Source organism: Symsagittifera roscoffensis, chromosome 8 (assembly GCF_963678635.1).
Source record: "Symsagittifera roscoffensis chromosome 8, txSymRosc1.1, whole genome shotgun sequence".
Lineage (NCBI taxonomy): Eukaryota > Metazoa > Xenacoelomorpha > Acoela > Convolutidae > Symsagittifera > Symsagittifera roscoffensis.
In genome coordinates, this window is record NC_087069.1 from 28,294,859 (window position 1) to 28,315,287 (window position 20,429).

At 36.7% G+C, this 20,429-nt stretch overlaps 1 protein-coding gene across 1 annotated transcript; it reads right to left on the reverse strand.

Annotated features, from left to right (window-relative positions):
* Window positions 1-3,124: 3,124 nt before the first annotated feature.
* On the reverse strand, window positions 3,125-8,905 carry LOC134853161 (heterogeneous nuclear ribonucleoprotein R-like). The gene is made up of 6 exons (XM_063869119.1): window positions 8,209-8,905; window positions 6,754-6,969; window positions 6,014-6,199; window positions 5,108-5,404; window positions 4,549-4,745; window positions 3,125-4,121 (listed from the first exon to the last, which is right to left on the reverse strand). Exons 1-6 carry the CDS (start codon window positions 8,873-8,875, stop codon window positions 4,005-4,007), a joined length of 1,680 nt encoding a protein of 559 aa, XP_063725189.1. The 5' UTR covers window positions 8,876-8,905; the 3' UTR covers window positions 3,125-4,004.
* Between the last annotated feature and the right edge of the window lie 11,524 nt (window positions 8,906-20,429).

The following is a 20,429-nucleotide window of genomic DNA, read 5'->3' on the forward strand; positions in this document are numbered from 1 at the left end:
AAAAAAATGTGATCAGGTTGTTCTAATTGACCACCATGCCAAGTGCCTTACATTCTAAGAATTTGTCTTATATCTTTTGAAATTGTGGAGTAAACTTGCAGGGGGGACTGGAAAAGAGGTCTGCCTTCGAATCTCAAAGTGCACTAAGTGTTCATTTGCTTAAAAGACTGCATAGTCGGTTTGGTTGAAAGATGTTCTTTTTGAGCGCAAATAGAGAATATATGTTGCCGAATGACTTCTTTAAATTTGCAGAGAAACCAGGACTGTAATCATTTGGCTCAGGCACAGACTTAAAAATTTATATTGGGTAAAATAGTCTCAAGCTAGAAAAATTGATATTTTTGTTTATTGCAAAACCACTCGATGGAATTGGATGAAATTATCTTCAAAAAAAACGTTCAAAGAGTCTGTAAGAAAAACAACTACAGTTTGCTCGTTTCAAAATTTATATGCAGTAATTTTAGAGAAGTCAGTTTCTATAAGTTTCAAAAGCGAACATGTATTTTTTTCTTAATGGCACAAATTTGCTTTTTGGCGCTGCAAAAATTCACTAGGATTAATGAGGCTTCACAAGGCATAATTTAAGCAAAACATATATTCATTTTTTGCTTAATATCAAACAAAACCCAACTGCAAATCTTATTATGAATTTTTGATGAGAGCCGCACGGACATTGCAGTGGTTTTATTTTTAACCGCAGTTAAATACTCTAAGAAACGATCAGTTACAATTTTAATTAAACATGGTTAAAGTAGCACAACTCTGAGAGGTCTTATTTTTTTCAAAACAGTTCGCATAGTTAAATATTTTTTAACCATCAACGGAAAAAACTAGTCTGGTTTGCGATAGAATTTTATACTTTTTGCATGCAAATTCGGGTTGCACAAAATCAGGTTTCACGTCAGATTAGGTTGAATAGTGTTCAGTACCATTTTTGGATTTTTTGTTGGATATTCAAAGTTTCTAAGAAAAATTGTCGAAAAAAAACGATTTTGAAAATATTTCTTTTTCGTTTTATTTAGAGACAGCAAAAAAGCGAGTGCAACTAAAATATCTTAGTTTTACTCGTAGTTTTTTCACACCACGCATAAAAACAGACTTTTTTGAAAAATTGGTTTTCAGAAAGCTACCAGGGAGTACGGTGCGTTTTTTTGCGACCAAAATTTAAAGGCCCAAAGTAAAGCTCACTATAGTTCAAGCTCACTGTATCATAAGCACTACTACTTGTTATTCGAAATTTAAAAAGAAATCACTTGTCTCAGTAACAGGAAATTATGTGCTCAAAATATGTTCACTCAGCTCAGATTAGCAAGCAGATTACTGTTGTCGTTTAGCAATTACTTCAACATAGAAATAGAAATTACCCTTCAATTTTTGGTTGACCTGTCATTAATTATTTCTTGGAAAAATTAAGTATTTGCTCCCCTATTCACCACGAAAGCCAAGTGTTTGACCCTACCCTAGCCGTTATTTTTGCGGAACATTCTATGCAGACCTTTCGCACAAGCAAAGGCAGTGGGTCGGAGACTTCTGTGATACTACAACAGCAACGCATTATTCTTGTTTTTACTTTCGTTCAGCCCAACCGCCTCCAAATGCAAGTATATATACTTTCGCAGCAACTCAATTGTTAACGCATTGACATTCGACATTGAAAACCTTTTACCGAAATGATCCCCAAATCAAATCTATTTGTCAGGAAATTATTATTTGAATTTTTCGACATGGACATGATTTCACTTCGCTATTTTACGTCATTTAAATCGTGTAGCGACAAAAATGCAGCATTATTTAAACCTCTAAGTTTCAAACTTCGAGTTTTCAAGCATAGACAACAAAGATGAAAAAGAGGCAATGAATTCAACGAAACAAAAAATGCAACTGATAGTTGGGAGTCAATGAATGCAATGAAGCAGAACAAAAATTGACTTGTTTTTTGACATATCCTCAATTTTGTTTTTTTTTTTGAAAAAAAATTTGAAAGCCTTGAAGGCCTTTGAATGCTGAGTGCTCCATTTTGATAAAAATTAATTCGTTTTGAAAAAATGGGATCAATAGGCAACTTTTTAATTCGCTGAAAACTCTGAACTTTAATTCAAAAAATCGAAATCCAAGCAGCATAAATCAAATCGATGCGTGACTACTTCTTGAAAAAAAACTTACAAATATCGCTATAAGAGGATTCATTACGATCATTACTTTTGAAACCTTCCGAAAATCGAATTTCAAAGTAAAAAATATGACTTTCGAACTCAAATTTAATTGAAGAGTTTATATTTACTTTCTTGATAAAAAGAATTTTGTTAGAGAAAACTGGATGAATAGGCAATTTTTTTTCCGATGGTAACTCTGAGACTTGAAATAGACGTTCAAAACTGGTAGTCGATCACGTTTTTCGAGATTTTTACACGTTTGCAGTTGGTTAATGCGGTTTGCCTTCATTTTACAGGAAATTAACTGACCTTAAAAAAATCATCAATCAAACTGCATCAGGCTTCCTGAAAAAAATCATCTGGAACTATCTAAGAGTCTTACCACGTTCATGACTTTAAAACATACTTTAAAATTAATTAATTATTTTAATTTTGAGGCCTGGGAAACGATATCTTCAAAATGTATTATATGGCGCTCAGAAAAAATTATTCCGATAACTTTGGGCTAAAAAGTGCTGCTCCGTTTAGGAAAAATAGAAGACACAGATCAGCTCTATAAAGCTCAATGAGAAAAAGTAGAGTTCAGCCTCGCTTTAGTAAAAATTCGGCTGAGGCTCGGATTCGATCTGCGACCTACAATGAGTCTCACTAACTAACCACGGACGTTTAATTTATCTAAATAATAGCCTCAAACAAAGCAGAAAATAGATTCCATGAAATTTCGAATGCTACAGATCGTGATTACAGCAAAAGTTCCACCGAATAATGAACACTTTTTTGAGAGATAATTTAGAAAAAAAGAAGGATCGCACTAATACACTTGCTCGCAATTTAAAAGATTTTACAATTTTGCCGGTACGATTTAAGGTAAATACAAGATCAAAGAGAGCGGTCTTGTTGCGAAATCCACTTACAATTCGCAAAATAGAGTTTGGCCTCCGTAATGTTTCCACTATTAACTCAAGTTAAAACAGGAATTCAAATTTCAATTCAAGCATCGACGAAACACCGACAAAGTTCATCAACATTATGTCGACACTTCGCAATCAATCGAAAAATATTGCAGCAACATAGAAGACGTTTAAATTAATGCAATTAACGAGTTACGCTTCCGCTTGTTTTCCACAATGGTTCCAATGTCATGGGCCGCTTGAACAAAAAGAACCCCTCGGCTTTTTTTAAAAGAGACAACCAAAATGAAATGAGCTTACATGATGCTCGTTTAATCCTTGCGTGCTGTAGGAAACTTTTCCTCTTAAAATGAACAGAGCCGTAACTCAAACACAATTGAAAGAGATTTACTTTTAATAACAGTCTAGCACATCAAGGGTAGTTATAACATAACAGGGTATTTGAGTAGAGTATGATTACTAATCAATGTTTTTGAGTAACTTGAGTTATAATAAACTTATTGTTGTGATTTGTGTTCGCGATCTGATAAATTGAGGAGCTCATTCAAATTTATGCCAACAAATCTCTCTAAAGAGTCTCGGACTGATTTTCAGGAAAACTAAATTAATCTTAATGCATCTAATTGCATCAATTTAGCCAATTTGTAGTAGTTATTACGAATCGAAAACTCGGCGACCAACACGAAGATAACAGTCTGCGAGTCGAACAACAATCTAGCAGAAATTCAACAAAACCGAAAATTTCCTCGGGAAATGCCAATCGCATAAGTATTAACATAAAATAAAATTCACATAATTTACTTAGTTTTCAGTTTATAATAGCGTATCAATTTAGAGGACAACAAAGATTAAAGTCTAATTTATATAAACGTCAGTTTCAGCACAACTCAATTCACTCAAGTCTGGATTCGAATTGACTGGATTGATTGGGGTTCTTCGTTTAGAACGACTGGAACCCCGTGTATCCACTTTGGTTGCCCAGTACACTCATTTGCACCTGGGCAAAGTAGGGGTCGTATCCTGCCTGTTGCTGACCATTGCTCATTCCACGCGACATCTAAATTAAGCGACCTCCGGTTTTAGAAATGTGGAGAAGTTAACTAACCACTAACCAATGTGAACATTCATAACCGAATTGGTTCAACCAACTTCGCTAGTCCTCAACAATGGAACCAATATATATTACCTTCCTATATAATCTTCAAGGCGCGTGTTTAATAAAGCGGAAAACTTCGATATAAAAAAACGGAAAATGTACTACTTCAAAGACCTTCTGTCATTAAAACATTCAATTAATTCCAGGGATTTAGGCGAACTGGAAAATTACGCGCCAATAAAAATTTGTAATTTTTGTAAATTGGACAAAATTTGCACATTTAAACCTGTTTTTAGCGTTTTTGTTTTCGTCTACCAGGCATTCCTCAACACAACGAAGCAAAATTACATTATCGTCAATCGAACATCATCATCATTTAAGCATGTACCATTCTAGTCTTGGTGAAGGTGCCAGCCCGCCTGGGAATACCTCGTCCAGATCCGCCCCGTCCCATGCCCCCGCCTGAATTGTAACTGCCTGGTCCCCCATTGTTGAACCCCATCACTGCCGCCTGAGATACATTCTGCGAACTGTTATTGTACATCTGCTGGTTCCTATATCCACCTTGGAAGTTTCCTTGATTACCTAAAACGTAAATAGATACGAATATAGCCAGCAGACGTCTCAATGCACTCGGGGAAACTGAAAAAACTACTGGCTATTTTGAAAAAAATATATGGCCTTTTATTTCTTGGGTAATTGTTAAAATTAAAGTTCCCAATTTTCGAAAGCTGGGCAAAAATTAGTTTAAGCATAGTTGCAATTAACGATTTAATTAATGAACTGTACTACTTCAAGAACTCATGAAAACTCCTAAAAAAATTTCATTAGTTCTTTGAAGTATTGAATTAATAAACTAATTAATGAAGTAATGAAATTTGCTAAAAAAAAAAGAACTGATTGAAACGTTTTCTCGATAGGGAAAAATGAAACCCATTCATTTGTACCTCCCGGAGTGCCTTTGATAGTTTGCACCATCCTCTTCGCCACACCCGTCAGTGGGACATGGATCTGCACGTCTATCTGGGCATCCTTCAGGATCTGCTGATTCTCGGCCGCCTCCGCTGCTTCGGCCGCAGATCGGTCGTTGTAGGTGATGAAAGCGTAGTGGTTCTTCTTGTTCACTTTCTTGATGTGTCCGTACTTCTGGAATCGGGCAACCAAGTCGTCATTCGAGATTGCCTCTGTCAAGTTGTTCACGAGGATAGCGGTGCTGTTCGCTACTACTTCCTCATCAGGGTTCTCTGCATGGTAAATGGGAATTTTACAACAAACAGATACAAAACTTTAATCTATACTTTCGTATCGCTTTCTGTCTCAAACGGCAAAAAAAACCTTGAATCAACACAGCGACTAAAATTCATCAAAAGGTTAACAAAATTATACAATTATTTGAACATAAGCTTGCAATTATATTTTAGCTGTAAAAACTTAATTAAATTTGCAGAAAGTCCTTCTTAAAACTGTATGGCTATGAAGCTAATCCATTCTTGGATCCTCCCAATTTTTAATTCTTCAATCTAAGGACGTGCTCGAGAACGCTTACCAAACATACCAAAGTAACATACATGCACTGCCTATTTCTCATCCACGAGCACAGCTTAGTAAACCAGTGGTTTCTAGTTTTCACCATTCTGCTGGCAAATTTAATTACGGGAAAAGAAACGAAAGGGTAACAAGCGGGGGTTTCTCGAAAAATTCTGTTGACCTTCTTTTAAAGTCAGCCATTTCAAATGCCACGGGAAACTTTAAAATGGTCATACTTTTTCGAAAATGAGCAAATTCTCCGATCAAATAGCATGTCACAGCAACTAGATTTCTTGAGTTTAATTTCTAGCTAGCAAACGACTTACCCAAAGGAATAGCCCAGTCAACGATGAATCTGGAGAAGTTGTCCCATGAAGAAATCTTCTGTCGTCCATTCATCAGTCGCTTCCTAGCAGCAGCTGCCTCGAAGTAGGAGTCGAATTCTAAGAAGCAGAAGCCTCTGTTCTTTACATCACTGCTAGCACCAGATGGAGGATCCTGCAGAATCACACCTGCCAACCAACAAAATCATGAAGCGAAAAACGAACAGAAATTATTTATATTACAAGATTTCAACGTGTATTTAAACAGCAGAGGGACACCAAACAGAGGACAGCAAACGGACCTGGCAAGGTCTCAAAGTGCTGCCAAAAGAATTCGTCGATTGCCTTTTTAACGCTGTAAGATTTTTTTAACAACCTCTAAACATAACATGTGACCAAATTCTTGGCTATTTACCAATTTTCCAGTTCGCGTTTCTAATTTTGAGACGAGAAAAAATACCAAGCTATTCCGGTGATGATCACGGTATAATTAGCACTGATTTTGTTTAAATCATAAACGAAATGATAAACTTTTGGTGATTTTTGATTATTCGCATCAATTTTTCAAAGTAATTTCGGGAATTGCGAAAAGCAAGAGATAATATACCCATACTAGTCACCATACTTGTGTAAACTGCAACCCTATGGAAAAGTTACTGCCACTTGAAAACAGGAGTGGAAACCCTTGCGCCTTGTCCTAAAGTCTATGCTACTACTACGACTACTACTAGAATGCGACTTACATTTGAGATTCTCGACCTCCTTTGAGAATGCATTGTAGATATCGTCCTTCGATTTGCTCTTAGGCACTCCTCCGATGTAGAGTCTGTTGAACTGAACAGAGAGTTTCACTATGATCCTCCTGTTCGGCTTAATCTCGTGTCGGTTCAGTTTCTTCACAGCTTCTTTCGCTGTGTCCTTGTCACAGTAGGTCACAAAGCCATAGCCTCGATTGTACCCTTAGAAAGTCATAATTTTTACACAGAGGCAACGCGGAGCTTCGCACCACTTGCGATACAACACTAACATAACATAAAAACCAAAAGCCGAAAATGAAAATTTTTGAAAAAAAACAAGGTCATATAAACTTTCTTATGACTCGATTGAAGGTCATTCCAGGCAAACATATCATGCACTTGATCTTTAAATCAGCGACAACGGAATAAATTGTACCAAATCAAACAAAGCCGACAATCTTTGAGCAGACACAAGTTGCCCCGAAAAAAATGCTTAAAACCAAAATGTTTAAACTTAAACAACAAGGGACAACATTTGCACTTGCAACTACAAGGAAAATTGTCTACAGCACAAGCAAAATCCTTTGTGGCAATTTAGCCGACAAAACCTGAACGAATAAAGGAAAACCCAGCAATCCATTTTTCTCGGATTTATTTTTCAATTTCCTTGATACTGAAAAAAAAACAAGATCCTGCCACGACTTGAACCCCAGACTTTAGGGCACAAGGTCAATTGCTTTACCTCCAGGCCAAGTGGGAAGCAACCGACAACATGTTGAGAGAAGCTAAGAAGAGAAGAAAAGATAAGAAGAGAAGTGAAAAGCAGTGATTCAACTGATTTTGTTAAACTAGTTGTTAACCCGAAAAAAAGTCTATATTCCAGTTTGATAACGCGGCTCTTTTTCCTCCCTCCCCCCCCCCCCACCTGCAAAATTTTATCAATAAAAATTATTTTCACTTTTTTCAATTGTTATGAAAATTGAAAATTGACATACGGACTAATTAGGTTATGACAAACATATTTGGTCTTCATAATTAACCTTGTAAAACTACCCGTTACACCATAAAATTAATGTTCGTGTGAGGTGGGGGGAAGAAAAAAGAGCCGATAACGCTTGCTTATCGCAAGCTTAATGATGGTCAATGGTTGTAGACAAGTTAATAGGCTTCAACCAATCGAATAGCTGTACAATATTAAAGCGAATACAGATGTAACCGAATTTTGATATTGGCTAAAAGTATGTTTTTTTGGATGTCGAATCGAGAGATCTGCCTTTGTTTTGAGACAATAAAATCTATTGCAGTGTATGTGAATCGTAGGAGTGAGACGATAAACATTTCAAGACTGTTTGTACAAGACTAAGCAGTTAACTCAGAATAGATATTGTTATCCTTTCTGATATAATTATACATTTTTCTTACAAAAAGGAAACTAATTAAAGTGACCAAAAATAATCAAACCTTCATTATCAACAATGACTCTCAACTCGTATATCTTTCCCACAGTTTCAAACACAGGTATCAGATCGTCCTCAAAAACATCTTGAGGCACGCGTCCCAAGAATACTTCAGTTCCAGGTCCCGGCTTCGGTCCAGTCCAGTTGGGCGGAGGTCCTCCATACTTCCTCAAAGTTGTAGATACAGTATGGCTATATCCAGTTCGCGCCAGAATTTCCTTCAGCTTGGCAGCATCTGGTGCCTTTTTAGTTGGCGGCTGTCTTTTTAGAATTTGCACTTGTCCCGGCTGCATGTCTGGCGAAACTCCAGGCGCCACTACAACATCGCCGTTTTGTCCCCCAGGATAAGGATATGCGCCAATTACACCTTGCTGAGCGTCGCCACCCGCAATTTGAGCCGGTTGCGTCACACCGTGGGATCTAAATGATCTGATGACTCCGAGAAAGAAAGCGGATCGGTTTTTAACAGATGAGAGATCACTGACTCGTAACTTCTGCACAGCTTGCAATGCCACTCCTTCCGGAAGAGCTTTCAGATTGTCTATGACCTGGTCGGACAGTTGGGTATGGGCCAGAATGCCGTCTTGGCAAAGTCGGTCAACAGCCTCGGCCAGCCGAGCTGAGCATCCGAGTCCTTGAAGGAGATCGTACTGTTCTGATCGCTCAACCATTTTGTAAGATGTTTGTTAGAGAACACAAATCACTCTGAAAAAACATCAGAGATGTACTGAAGCGAAGGGGTTTGCTCTTTTCATAGTTTTGAATGCTGAGGTTTAATGGTTTAATATCTCACACTCGGTCGTATATACACCCTCCGAAGTATAAATCAGCTAAAATATAAACCAGCCGAAAACACTCAATTGTTATATAATAGTTACCTAAAATTTATGTAAGTTACGAAAGTCATGCAAATTTTTTCATATGGTATAACTTTTCGGCTGGTTTAAATGTGCGCATTTTCGGTTCATTTATACTTCGGCTAGTTTATTTACACTCCTCATACTCATAATCGACTTGTACTAAGGATTTTATATCAACATGGTAGTTTAATCAATAATTTGATTTAATAACTTCAACGGAGATTCCTCTGAGTTTCGTCATTTAAGCTGGTTAGATTTTTAAAAATCGGAATTTCTTTCTCAAAAAAGCATTGATTCAAATCTCAATTCAAGCAACCGAAGACGCGTTAGAAGAAATTTTAGGCCATAAATCAGCACACTCTTTTGCAACCGGTCCAGTTATGGCAGATCCCTTCATCTCTCCTTTGACATTGACAATAACACCAGCATTGTCTTCAAAGTAGATAAAAACTCCATCCTTCCGTCTGTATGGTTTTCGTTGGCGGATTACAACTGCAGGCATGACCTATCAATTACAAATATCTTTTTCAAATGAACTATTGTAAGTATAGATGATTGAATTTCAATTTTTTACACTATTATATTAAAAAGTTAGAACGACAAGTGTAAGCAAAAAAGAACAAAAAAATTTTTTTTTTTCGACGGCTAGCTTTTGAGGCTAAGGCGCAACCAACATCAACATTGAAATTTTTTTGAGCAAGCTTTGTTTTTTGGACATTGGCACATTCAGTCAACAATTGGATCTGAGTAACCTATAAAAAAAACTACAGCCTAGCCTACATTTGATTGAAAATGAATCATTAAGCGTATCTGAGATTAATTTAGCATTCCAAAAATTTATTCAAATATTGCGATAAATTACATATTCAACACAGAGGCCAAGCGGAGCTTCGCACTACTGGGGACATCATACACACAAAGCATTGCGAGCTAGCAGAAAAATAAAAACAAATCTAATATGTCACAAAATGTCCAAAATCAAATATTACAAAAACTTTTATCTCAAACGATTTCCAATTTGAGGAAAAAACGTGCAGCAATAAAACATGGCGTTAATTCTTCAACTTCAGTAAATTCCTCTTGAGTCGACAAAAAAAAATTAGTGTCATTTAAGCTCTAAGACTTATGAAGTATGTTTCGCATCAACGCATGAATAATTGGGTTTTTGCTCATTAAGCCGAACCCCCAATGCAAAAGAAGCCTAATCGTAAAAAAATTAAATATACAAAGTCTGGACAAGTAAATTATTAACAAACTACATGAGTAAAAATAACTTGCAACTACAATTAACATGCTTGTAGCACGTGACAATTTTGATGTGGCGACAAGCCGACAAAATAGATAGACTGAAAACAATCAGAAAAATGATAGACTCAACTTTTTCAAACTGTTTTAAAAAAATAAGTCCTACCTGGATCCGAGCCTAGGACCCTAGCCGTAGTCGTTACCTCTAAATCTTGTGGGTCGCATCTGCCAAAAATTATTTTTTCTTATGAATCAAGCAATCAATTGATTCGAAGATTCTGTTAAATTATTTGATAAACCGAAAAGTCTATACACGATTTGTTAACGCTTCCTAATCCCAAGCGTATTACTTCATTGCATAGCCCGGGTAACGATGAACCCAGAGCACAAATTTATTACTACAATTACTGAGGGAAAAAAAACGTTTTTTTTGGAAACTATTCATCGTGTACTTATTGGTTACTTCGTTATTTCAGGTGTTACGTATACTAAGACTGCTCTTTGTTCCAATCTTTAAGAGCCGAGAGAAATTTGTCTTCGAGTGTTTCTTAAACTTTTTTACGCAAAATCAAGTGCTACAAAAAATCATCGGAATGCGCTGAGTGATACATTATTTTAAAACTCTTTCAGTCGTGCAATGAATGACATTATTAAATTTCCGAAAAGTTTCCTTTATGTCCAGAAAAACCGGTTTTAGATTTTTAAGGTTTAGTTAAATTTCGAGCAAAAGCCGACCGAGCAGGCTTAGAATGAGCCGACAAGCTTACATTCATGGAGACAAAACTTAGTATTAGTTCAGTAAAAAGTTTGACGTATTTTGCGCTTTCTTGGAAATACATTTTTTCAACTGAAAAAACCTTTATTCTATGCATTTTTTGGATACAACTTTTTTCGAGTTTGTCAAAACTACCATGCCTAAACTTGAGGCCTTCGTACGGATCATATTTAAATCAATTGAAAAACAAGGAAGAGAAAGGTTAAATAAAATAAATTCGATTTGGAAAACTTTCAAAATATGGGCAATTCGAAAACACCAGATTCCGGTTTTAAAAAGAAATAGAAACACATTAACTCTACTATATTTAATATTTTTAATGAGTATCCAAGAAAGTGTCAATCAAAAAAAGAAGTATCAATCAAGCTCGTGAAAGGATAAACAAAGAAGAAAACACCTATTTTTATCAAGAGAAGGTAACCATTGCGGTTAATTACCGAGACTCTAAAGTAAATCGGAAACAGAGAGCAAATATCTAAAATTGTTATGACAACAAGATTTGGGGGCCCAAGAAATTCTGGACTGGTGCAACGCGTGAGAAATTCTTAGTCTAATTAGGATGATCGTATCAGGGCAAAGCTTCAAATAGTTCGACTGCGCATTCAGTTAACTTTAAGAAATTAAACAATAAAATTTTCAAAAGAAAATGAAAAATGTTTTCATTTTACTGAGAAAAGCCCCTGTGCAAGGCAAAGTAAAAAATTGAATATTTTGCGTTTTTTAACGCCGTTTTAATTATCATTTTTCAAATCGTCATTTTTCTTATCAAAGGTTAACGCAATTAATATACGTCTTCGATTTAAGATCAGACAAACGTAGTTTTCAGAGCAAAACTTGTCAAAAATAGCTAGTTGAACTATCAAATATTGTATAAAAAATATAGTATACCAATATAGCACAAATACTCCGTCACTTTCTTTGACGGTCGGTACAAAAACAAGAAATCGAAAAAGGGATAGGTTGGCGACCCTGGTCCTTACTTGGCCTTCAGGTGGTTCAAGGAGAATGTTATAAACATTGAGCACCATTGGATCTACAACCAACTAATTTGACATTGAATAGCTAAAGTTGTCTTAGCTTTTAATTTTCTCTCTGTTAACATTTGAATCTCAACGATCGAAAACTGAAGTTCAATTTAAAGCAAGTTTAGATTGAGTAGAGTGCTGGTTTTCGAGCGTCTCTTATTGATAAGTTTCTAAGAAGGATATTTTAGACAATCACAAAACTTTTACTCAAAATAATGAATCTTTTAGCTCAGCTGGAACAATTCCTATTAATGGAGATGCTGGAATTTGGGGGCAAACATCTGAGATTCTAAACAAAAAAATCATCTATAATAGCAAGCACATGTGAAACAATCTGACAATAAAAATGATCCAAAACCCGATTTGGATTCACAAACCGGCGATGTGATTCAAAATTTCCAAAAAAGTACGAATTTTCAGTCATCACCAATATCGTAATTGTCTAGTGTATATTTTTTTCTTTTCTTTCCAAAATTATAGTTGTTTTGTGCGGCAATTCTACTTTCATATATCGGATGGAAAACTTAGTTAAACGAAAACCCTTTTTAGGTAAAGTGAGCTCCCATCAAAAAAAATTCCCAGCTATACTGAAGTTTGAGCGGATATCAATTCGATTGATCAATTTTATCATATTTGTTCTATTACTCAGATGAAGTGTTCTATTACTCAGACAAAGTGGTGGCATAGAAACCATTCCAGGTCCCATTAAAAAAATTAAATCGTTCTATATATATATATATATATATATTGTTCAAAAATGCAAACTATCTGAAGTTTGTCCATTTAAAGTTTCAAAGTGTCAATTGAAATTGAAGAGAGTTTTGAGAAACTTCATGTTACGGGCAAAAAAATAATTTAAACGATTTCTCAAACTTAGCTTTAAAAAGAAGATGTCATATTATGGAATCTTGAACCGTATACCTAAATGATGTTTAGATATGACAGACAACCGTTGATGAAAAGGAAAGCTGGCGATACTTAATTATATATGTCATTAAAAAAACCCCTAGCGTGTAAGACGATTTATACTTGTAAATAGTTAAAAAAAGAGTCAAAATGGGTGGAAAGCACATCTAGTTTCAATGTTGCCACTAAGGAAAAAATTGAAATAATTCAGGTTTTAACTCAGACAGAATTTTTTTTGAGTTTCTCAAACAATTGACTTTAAATATCGACTCTGCCTTTTCTGCATCTAACCACAAAACTTTAATGCGTCATTATAACAAAAATTACTTGAACAAATCAAAGAAAGACCATTTAAAATCGATCATTACTACGTATCAATTGAAATTTTTAGCCCAAATGATGCAACACGAGTCAGTGCATTGGCGCGAACACTTAATGATGATCTGATGCATGAGTAAAATTGATTTGAAATGATACACTCTAAAAAAATAGACAAGTTTGAATCATTTATACCCAACAAACGTCTACTGTAAAAAAAACCGAAAATTATTTTAAAAAAGTTACCAGAAACTGAACTTTTTCAAAACTCTATTCGCTTTCTTGGTTTCAACTATATTGATGTAATAACTTAAAAAAACTAATTTCAGAACAGACAAAACTTGTGTCTGATGCTCTTCAGCAACAAGCCCCAAGCGAACAGAAAATTTTGTTCGTAGTTTTGCAGCGAAAAAGTGTATTGAAAACTGATTGTTTTGATTCAGAACAGATTGGAATGGAAACAAATATCACTTCTAGCTGATCAAAATCAAATCTAAAACGATAACTGGTAAAAACACCCACTTGGCCGCTGTCAAATTGGTTAGTGATAACGGATTTAAAAAAAAAAACAAAAGCATTCGCATTAAGGCGTTTAATTTCTCCGCACAAGCCAGCAAAAATGGATGTAATCAAACTCAAGTTTCCGGTTCCAGCAATTCCAGAATCACAGCTCTACTTTGTCAATGTGTAAATGTGTAATTGTTTCAGTATTTGTATGTGTAGTGATGGTGTGGTTTTGATTCATTCCTGTAGTTTATCCTCAGTTTTATTTTCATGGTAGCAGTGGGGAACATGTTTTCCTGCAAAATCCCACCCACGCTCGTGAGCGTTGCAAAGTCGTACACTCAGTGGACAATAGAAGTAAACGTTTGGAACGATGTTACCGATATCCCTCTTGCCAAAAGAGGCATGGTCGTGGCTTTATCCCTGCCGATATCCGACGGACTATTGACACTCAATATCCGTGAGAGAGTTTTCAACATTGAAATGGATAAATTGAAAAGCGAGGCTGGCGTTATTGAATTGATCAAGTTTTTAGACGATTTTTATAAGAAAGATGATTGGTCTGGCGCATATGACGCTTGGAGAAGTTTTGATCAATGTAAGAGGACAGGAAATCAGTCTATCGACGAATATACAACAATATGAAGAAATACAAAATTGAATTAGGGCAAGCAGTCTTAGCGTTCAAGCTGCTAGACTTTTCTGGACTGCAGAACCACGAAAAGACAATTGTCTTAACCGCCGTGGATTATAGCAAAAATGAAAAATTACTTGATCAGATGATGATATCACTGAAGAAGTTCTTTGGAACGCAGTCATTGTCGGATGACATCATATCAAGGCGCCTCAGTAAATTTGGAACCGAATTATCACACAGAAGATGCATTTTATGGAAGCTTCCGTGGTCGAGGAAAATATAGGGGACGATTCTACAATAACCAGGGAAACCAAACAGAATATCCAAAACCCAAGATAGTTGGCAAGAACCCCCTAGATTTTCATGGCAGGTATACAAAGTGCAATATCGGTCAGTCGATAAACCACTTTCAGCGTATGTGTCCGGATAAAGAGCGTAAAGATCAAAATTCCGCACTTGTCGCAGATAATGACGAAGAAGAGCGCGAAATTACTTTATTTACAATGAAATATGATATGAAAAAAGAGGCCAAACTGGAAGAGATTCTTTATTTTGGTCAAACAGAGGTGTCCGGACTGTTAGGCGCGACCCTGGGGTGTGCTGTTTTAGACAGTGCATGCTCGGTCACTGTTTGCGGAGAAGCATAGTTGACTTGCTATCTAGACGCCCTTTCGAAAGTTGAAAGATCCAAAGTTGTTGAAAAAGACACAGAAAGTACTCAAGTTTGGAAGCGGAAACAGATTGAAGTCTGCCAAACAAGTAATAATTCCTTATGAGATATCAGGAAAACGATGCAAAGTGGCTACTGAAGTCGTCGATTCAGACTTACCGCTTCTGCTGGGGAAACCCTCGCTAAAACGGGCTGGAGTGATCCTGGATCTTATAACTGATGAAGCCGTTATTTTTGGAGTTGTAACTCAATTACGGATCTCGAGGTCTGTGCATTATTTCATACCCTTGTTGCCGTCTGTATACGAAGCAGAAGTGTTAGAAGATGTGCTGATCAATATTTCAACGGAAACCTCAAAACAGACGGAAAAACTCGCTAACAAACTTCACAGACAATTTTGACACCCATCCGCTGCGAAACTGAAGGAATTATTGAAAAATGCTGGATTGAATGACGATATTTTGATGAAGACGATCGACAACGTATCTACACAATGTGACGTGTGTCAGCGTTTCAAGAGGACTCCATCCAAGCCATTTGTTTCAATGCCCATGGCGCAGGACTTCAACAACGCGGTAGCTATGGACCTAAAAATCTGGGATTTCAAAGGAGGAGTCTATATTTAATATCTCATAGATGTGGCGACAAGATATACTAAAGCTAGAATTATACACTCTAAATCGCAAGACACGATTATAGAGAACGTCGTCACAATGTGGATTGCAGAAGGACCAGGTGCTCCACGAAAGTTCCTTAGCGATAACGGAGGAGAGTTTGCCAATGAGTTTTATTAGAAATGTGCGAGAATTTCAACACTCGTGAGTGCAAAACCGCTGCCGAATCACCCTGGAGTAACGGCTTATGCAAAAGAAATCACGCGGTCGTAGATGAAATGGTCAGAAAAATGGTAGAGGATAACCCGGATAGCCCATTACAACTTGCTCTTGCATGGGCATGTCACGCCAAATATTGGCTACAGATGACAAGTGGGTACAGTCCGTTCCAACTGGTCTTTTGTAGAAACCCAGAATTCCTCAGATAATTGATGACCGCCCGCCGGCATTAAAGTGAATGACACAAAGCGAAATTCTTGCAAGACACGTTAATTTGCTGCATTGCAGCCGGAAAGCGTTTGTGGAAACCGAAGCATCCGCAAAAATCAGACTAGCATTAAAAAGAAGGATTCGTTGTAAGGGTGAAGATTGTGGAGCAGGGCATATAGTTTATTACAAAAGAAACAAGGATGGCCGTTGGAAAGGTCCCGCAAAAGTCTTAGCACGAAATGGGCAAATTTTACACCTTGGACATGGAAATACAACAATCAAAACCCATGAATCTCGTGTTGTTCGCAAAGACGAGGAGTTAATTGCTGATTCCAACAAAGAAAATGGGTAAGTTGAACACAGCAATAGCCCTGAGACGACTGAACAAGTAGCAGAGAGTAGCTCCGATGATGATTCGACTGTGGAGAATACACATTTGCCAACTACAGAACAAACCCATCGGCAGGACGATATTCCAAAAATCCGCAGTTACGTCAAATACAGACAATTAGGAGATACAGATTGGAAAGCCGCGAAAATTGTGAGTCAAGCAGGTAAATCGAGTGTCAAACACAAGTCCTGGTTGAATGTCCAGAATTTGAACTCAGAGACGGTTGCAGTAGACTGGAAAGAGACCGTTGATGAGTGGAAATATGCTGATTCAAATGAACGGCAGGACATAGAAACGAGTAATGTGACCTCTTACACATTAACAGAACCAAGTTTCACAGCCAAATTGAAAGAGCTTGAAAACTGGAAGAATTTCGATGCTTATGAAGCGGTTCGCGACTCAGGACAGGAGTTAATTACAGTTCACTGGGTCGTTAACGAAAAATCAAAGGATTCAGGACCGGTTTGGAAAGCCATGTTGGTTGAACGCGGTTTCCAAGAAAAAGAAAAATGCAGATCCGATTCCCCAACCACTGGAAAAGACGCCATTCGTGTGCTTATAGGACTCAGTGTGGCTAACAATTGGAAATGTCATTGTCTGGATGTGAAATCTGCCTTTCAACAAGGTCAAACCATCAACCGGGACGTAAATTTGTTACCTACAGAAGAAGCGAACCAAGACGGTTTCTTGTGGAAATTGAAGAAAGTGGCATACGGACTTCAAGAAACTGGTATCTTACCATAAAATCGCTACTTTGTAACTTGGGTTGCGCCATGACCACTTGTGATCCGGCAGTGTTCTTCCTGCGTGAAGAAAGCAAACTATTGGGTTTGTTGGTTGTTCACGTGGACAATGCCATTTGGTGTGGGAGCGAAGAGTTTGAAAGGAAAATTATTCAATCAGTGAGATCCACATATAAAATTGGCAAGGACAGCTTCAAATATCTGGGTATTGACCTTTGTTGTTCAGAGGAACTCATTAAATTGAGCCAGGAAATCTATATGGGCGATTTGAAAACCATACCGGTTCAGCCTGACAGTGCACGACAGAAGACCGAACCTCTTAACAAGCACGAAACGAAGCAGTTAAGATGCATAACTGGACAATTCAACTGGTTGAGTTCCACAACTAGACCGAACGTTGCTTACTCGGTCCTAGAACTGAGTGCTTCGCTGAAATCGCCACGGGTACAGACACTGCTGTTGGCCAACAAGACGGTAAAAATGACAAAAGCCGATTTTTTCAAGCTGAAAATACCACAACTGGCAGGGGAATAGAGAATTGTGGTCTACAGCGACGTGTCTCATGGAAATCTGCCAGATGGGTATTCAAGTTCACTTGGTTTTATTATAGTCCTTGCTGAGTTATCCGGAAATCCGTTCCGATTGCATGGCAATCTGGAAAAATTCACCGTGTTAGTTGAGGCCGTGGACCTAGGAAATCAAAAAAGCTTCGTCTTTGAAAGCAAGTTATTCAGATCCAAACTAAAGTCATCCGCCTCACTACATAAAAACAATTCATTTGTCGAAACTTAATTGAATTGAAATATGTTCCCTATCTACATCTATATCTTACTAATGAAAGGGAAGCTTTCCCAAAAGCATTCAAGTTACCGACAACTAATTAAAGAAACATCGTACCGAAAAAAAATCATTCTTGATAAACACTGTTCAACTGCTTTGGATAGATCATTTTTCAACCTCACGTCAAGGAACAATTTACGGATATTTAACACCAACTTGCAAAGCTCAACAGAAGCGCAGCGGAATTTTGCACCATAGAAGCGGAGCGGAGCTTCTTTATGCAGATAAAGAAGCCGACAAAATTTTTTAAAGGGATTATTTCCCGTTTGAAAACAAAATATAGCCTGTCCGACATATTTGAACCCAAGACAATTGCCGTCCCATGCTGGTTGTTATCTCCAATTGTGCCAGAGGCACAAAAAAATCATTATGAACTGAACCTTCATGAACCTATGAACTGAAATTCACTATTTCTATTTTTGACTTTTCTCTAGTACCCGATTGCAATACCCTTGCTCGTCGCAGAAGTAAGAGCAAATCAAACACAGGCAAAGCTGAGCTTCACATCACTTGCAATACAGCAAGTTTAGGTTTAAAATGCATGAAGCTCAAGAACTAGGAAATAGGACTTCGAAAGATGTTACCCTTGAAAAAAATACTATGTAACAAGAAAAGCGAGAAAGAAAAACGAAAAATAAGTTGATTTTATGTTAAGTTCCCCTCGCCCTCAAAATACACACACGCACACAGAAAACGTTTTGCTCAACAAACGGAGCAAAATGATGCCACTAAGACAATATTAGGCCAAAACCTTCAAGCCCATAAAAATAAAATGCACCAAATGGTTGACTGAATTAGAATTTATAATCACCAAGCGGTAGCAAAGCCGAAAAATACCTGAACAGAAAACCTTCATGCCGAAACAAATTCTAAACTAAATCAAAAAATTTATCTTCACCTCAGAACACACACGCTCACTGAATCTTTTTGGTCATCATACAACGCAATAACAGGCTATTAAGTCGATATGAAATATGAAACAATCCGAAACCTATTAAGCCGAGGGAAAAAATAAAATTTTAACACAGAGGTGAAGCGGAGCTTTGCATCAAACACGATACAATACAAATTTGAAACAGAAATCGAAAAAAATGAAAAATAATTAGGTCTTCCAAAAATTAATTTTTCGTTAGTCTGGATAGTAGTTCGTTTTAGGGCAATGATGTCAGACATTTGAATATTAAATTAGCAAAACAACAAAACGTACGAAGAGGAAACAAAGCCGACAATCTATAAGCAGGCAAGTGTGGAGCCGAAAAAAAAATGAAATAATACAACAAAAAAATTGATAAAAATAATCAACATAGAGGCGAAGCTGAGCTTCGCACCACTTGCGATACAAAATAAAGCTCCATATCAAAAAATAATGTGGCTCAAACTTGAAATAATTTTATTGAAAAAATCGTAGGCTAAAAATCAAGAAAAATTTTATTGCAAATAGTAAAAAAATCAATTACCTTCATAACAAAGGATTTGGGCCTAACCCTTCTCAATTTCTTGGGCTTATCCATTCTGCGCTAATCCGTTTCTTTCTGATAATCAATACATGAAAACAATAAGAAAGCATTTCAATCAAAAAAAATTGAGATAAAAAAGCCCAGATGTACTCGAAAACGGTTCTTTAAATCTTGCAATCAAACAATCTGCATATCAAACAAGAACAGTCGAGGGGTGAAAGGCCGTATCCGCTAATTGCTATAGTATAAAACCAGAAATAAAAAAAACGGAAAACAAAATTTCAAAAACATGAAAGTAAAATTAAAAACATGAAGCAAAAATTACAAACATTTGCCTCAGAAAAAGAACCCAATTACCTCAAGAATTATCAAACATAGCCAACTGACAATTGAAAATGAGTAATGAACGCAAGGAAAAATACTTGTATTTCGAAGAAAAAAATAGATGGCCTTGAAGCTCTTTGAATTTGTAAATCAATTTATGATGGACACTTTTTTGTTAAAATTAACCCAATTTGAGAAAACTGGATCAGAATGCAAAACTTTAATTTCGCGGGGAAATCTGATAATTAATTTCCTTTTTCGAAATTAGAAGTCCATCATGTTTTTCGTGACCTTTAGACTTTTGCTTTTCGATAGTGGAGTTTACCTTCCTTTAAAAAATGGAAAGTCGTTAGACTTAAAAGGAAATCACAATACAAACCGCGAAAAATCAAAACTGAGCGTGAACAAGTTTTAAGACTTTGTCCTGGTAAAAATCAGCAAGACCTATTGAAAAACTCACTACGTTCATTACTCATGCTTATGTAAA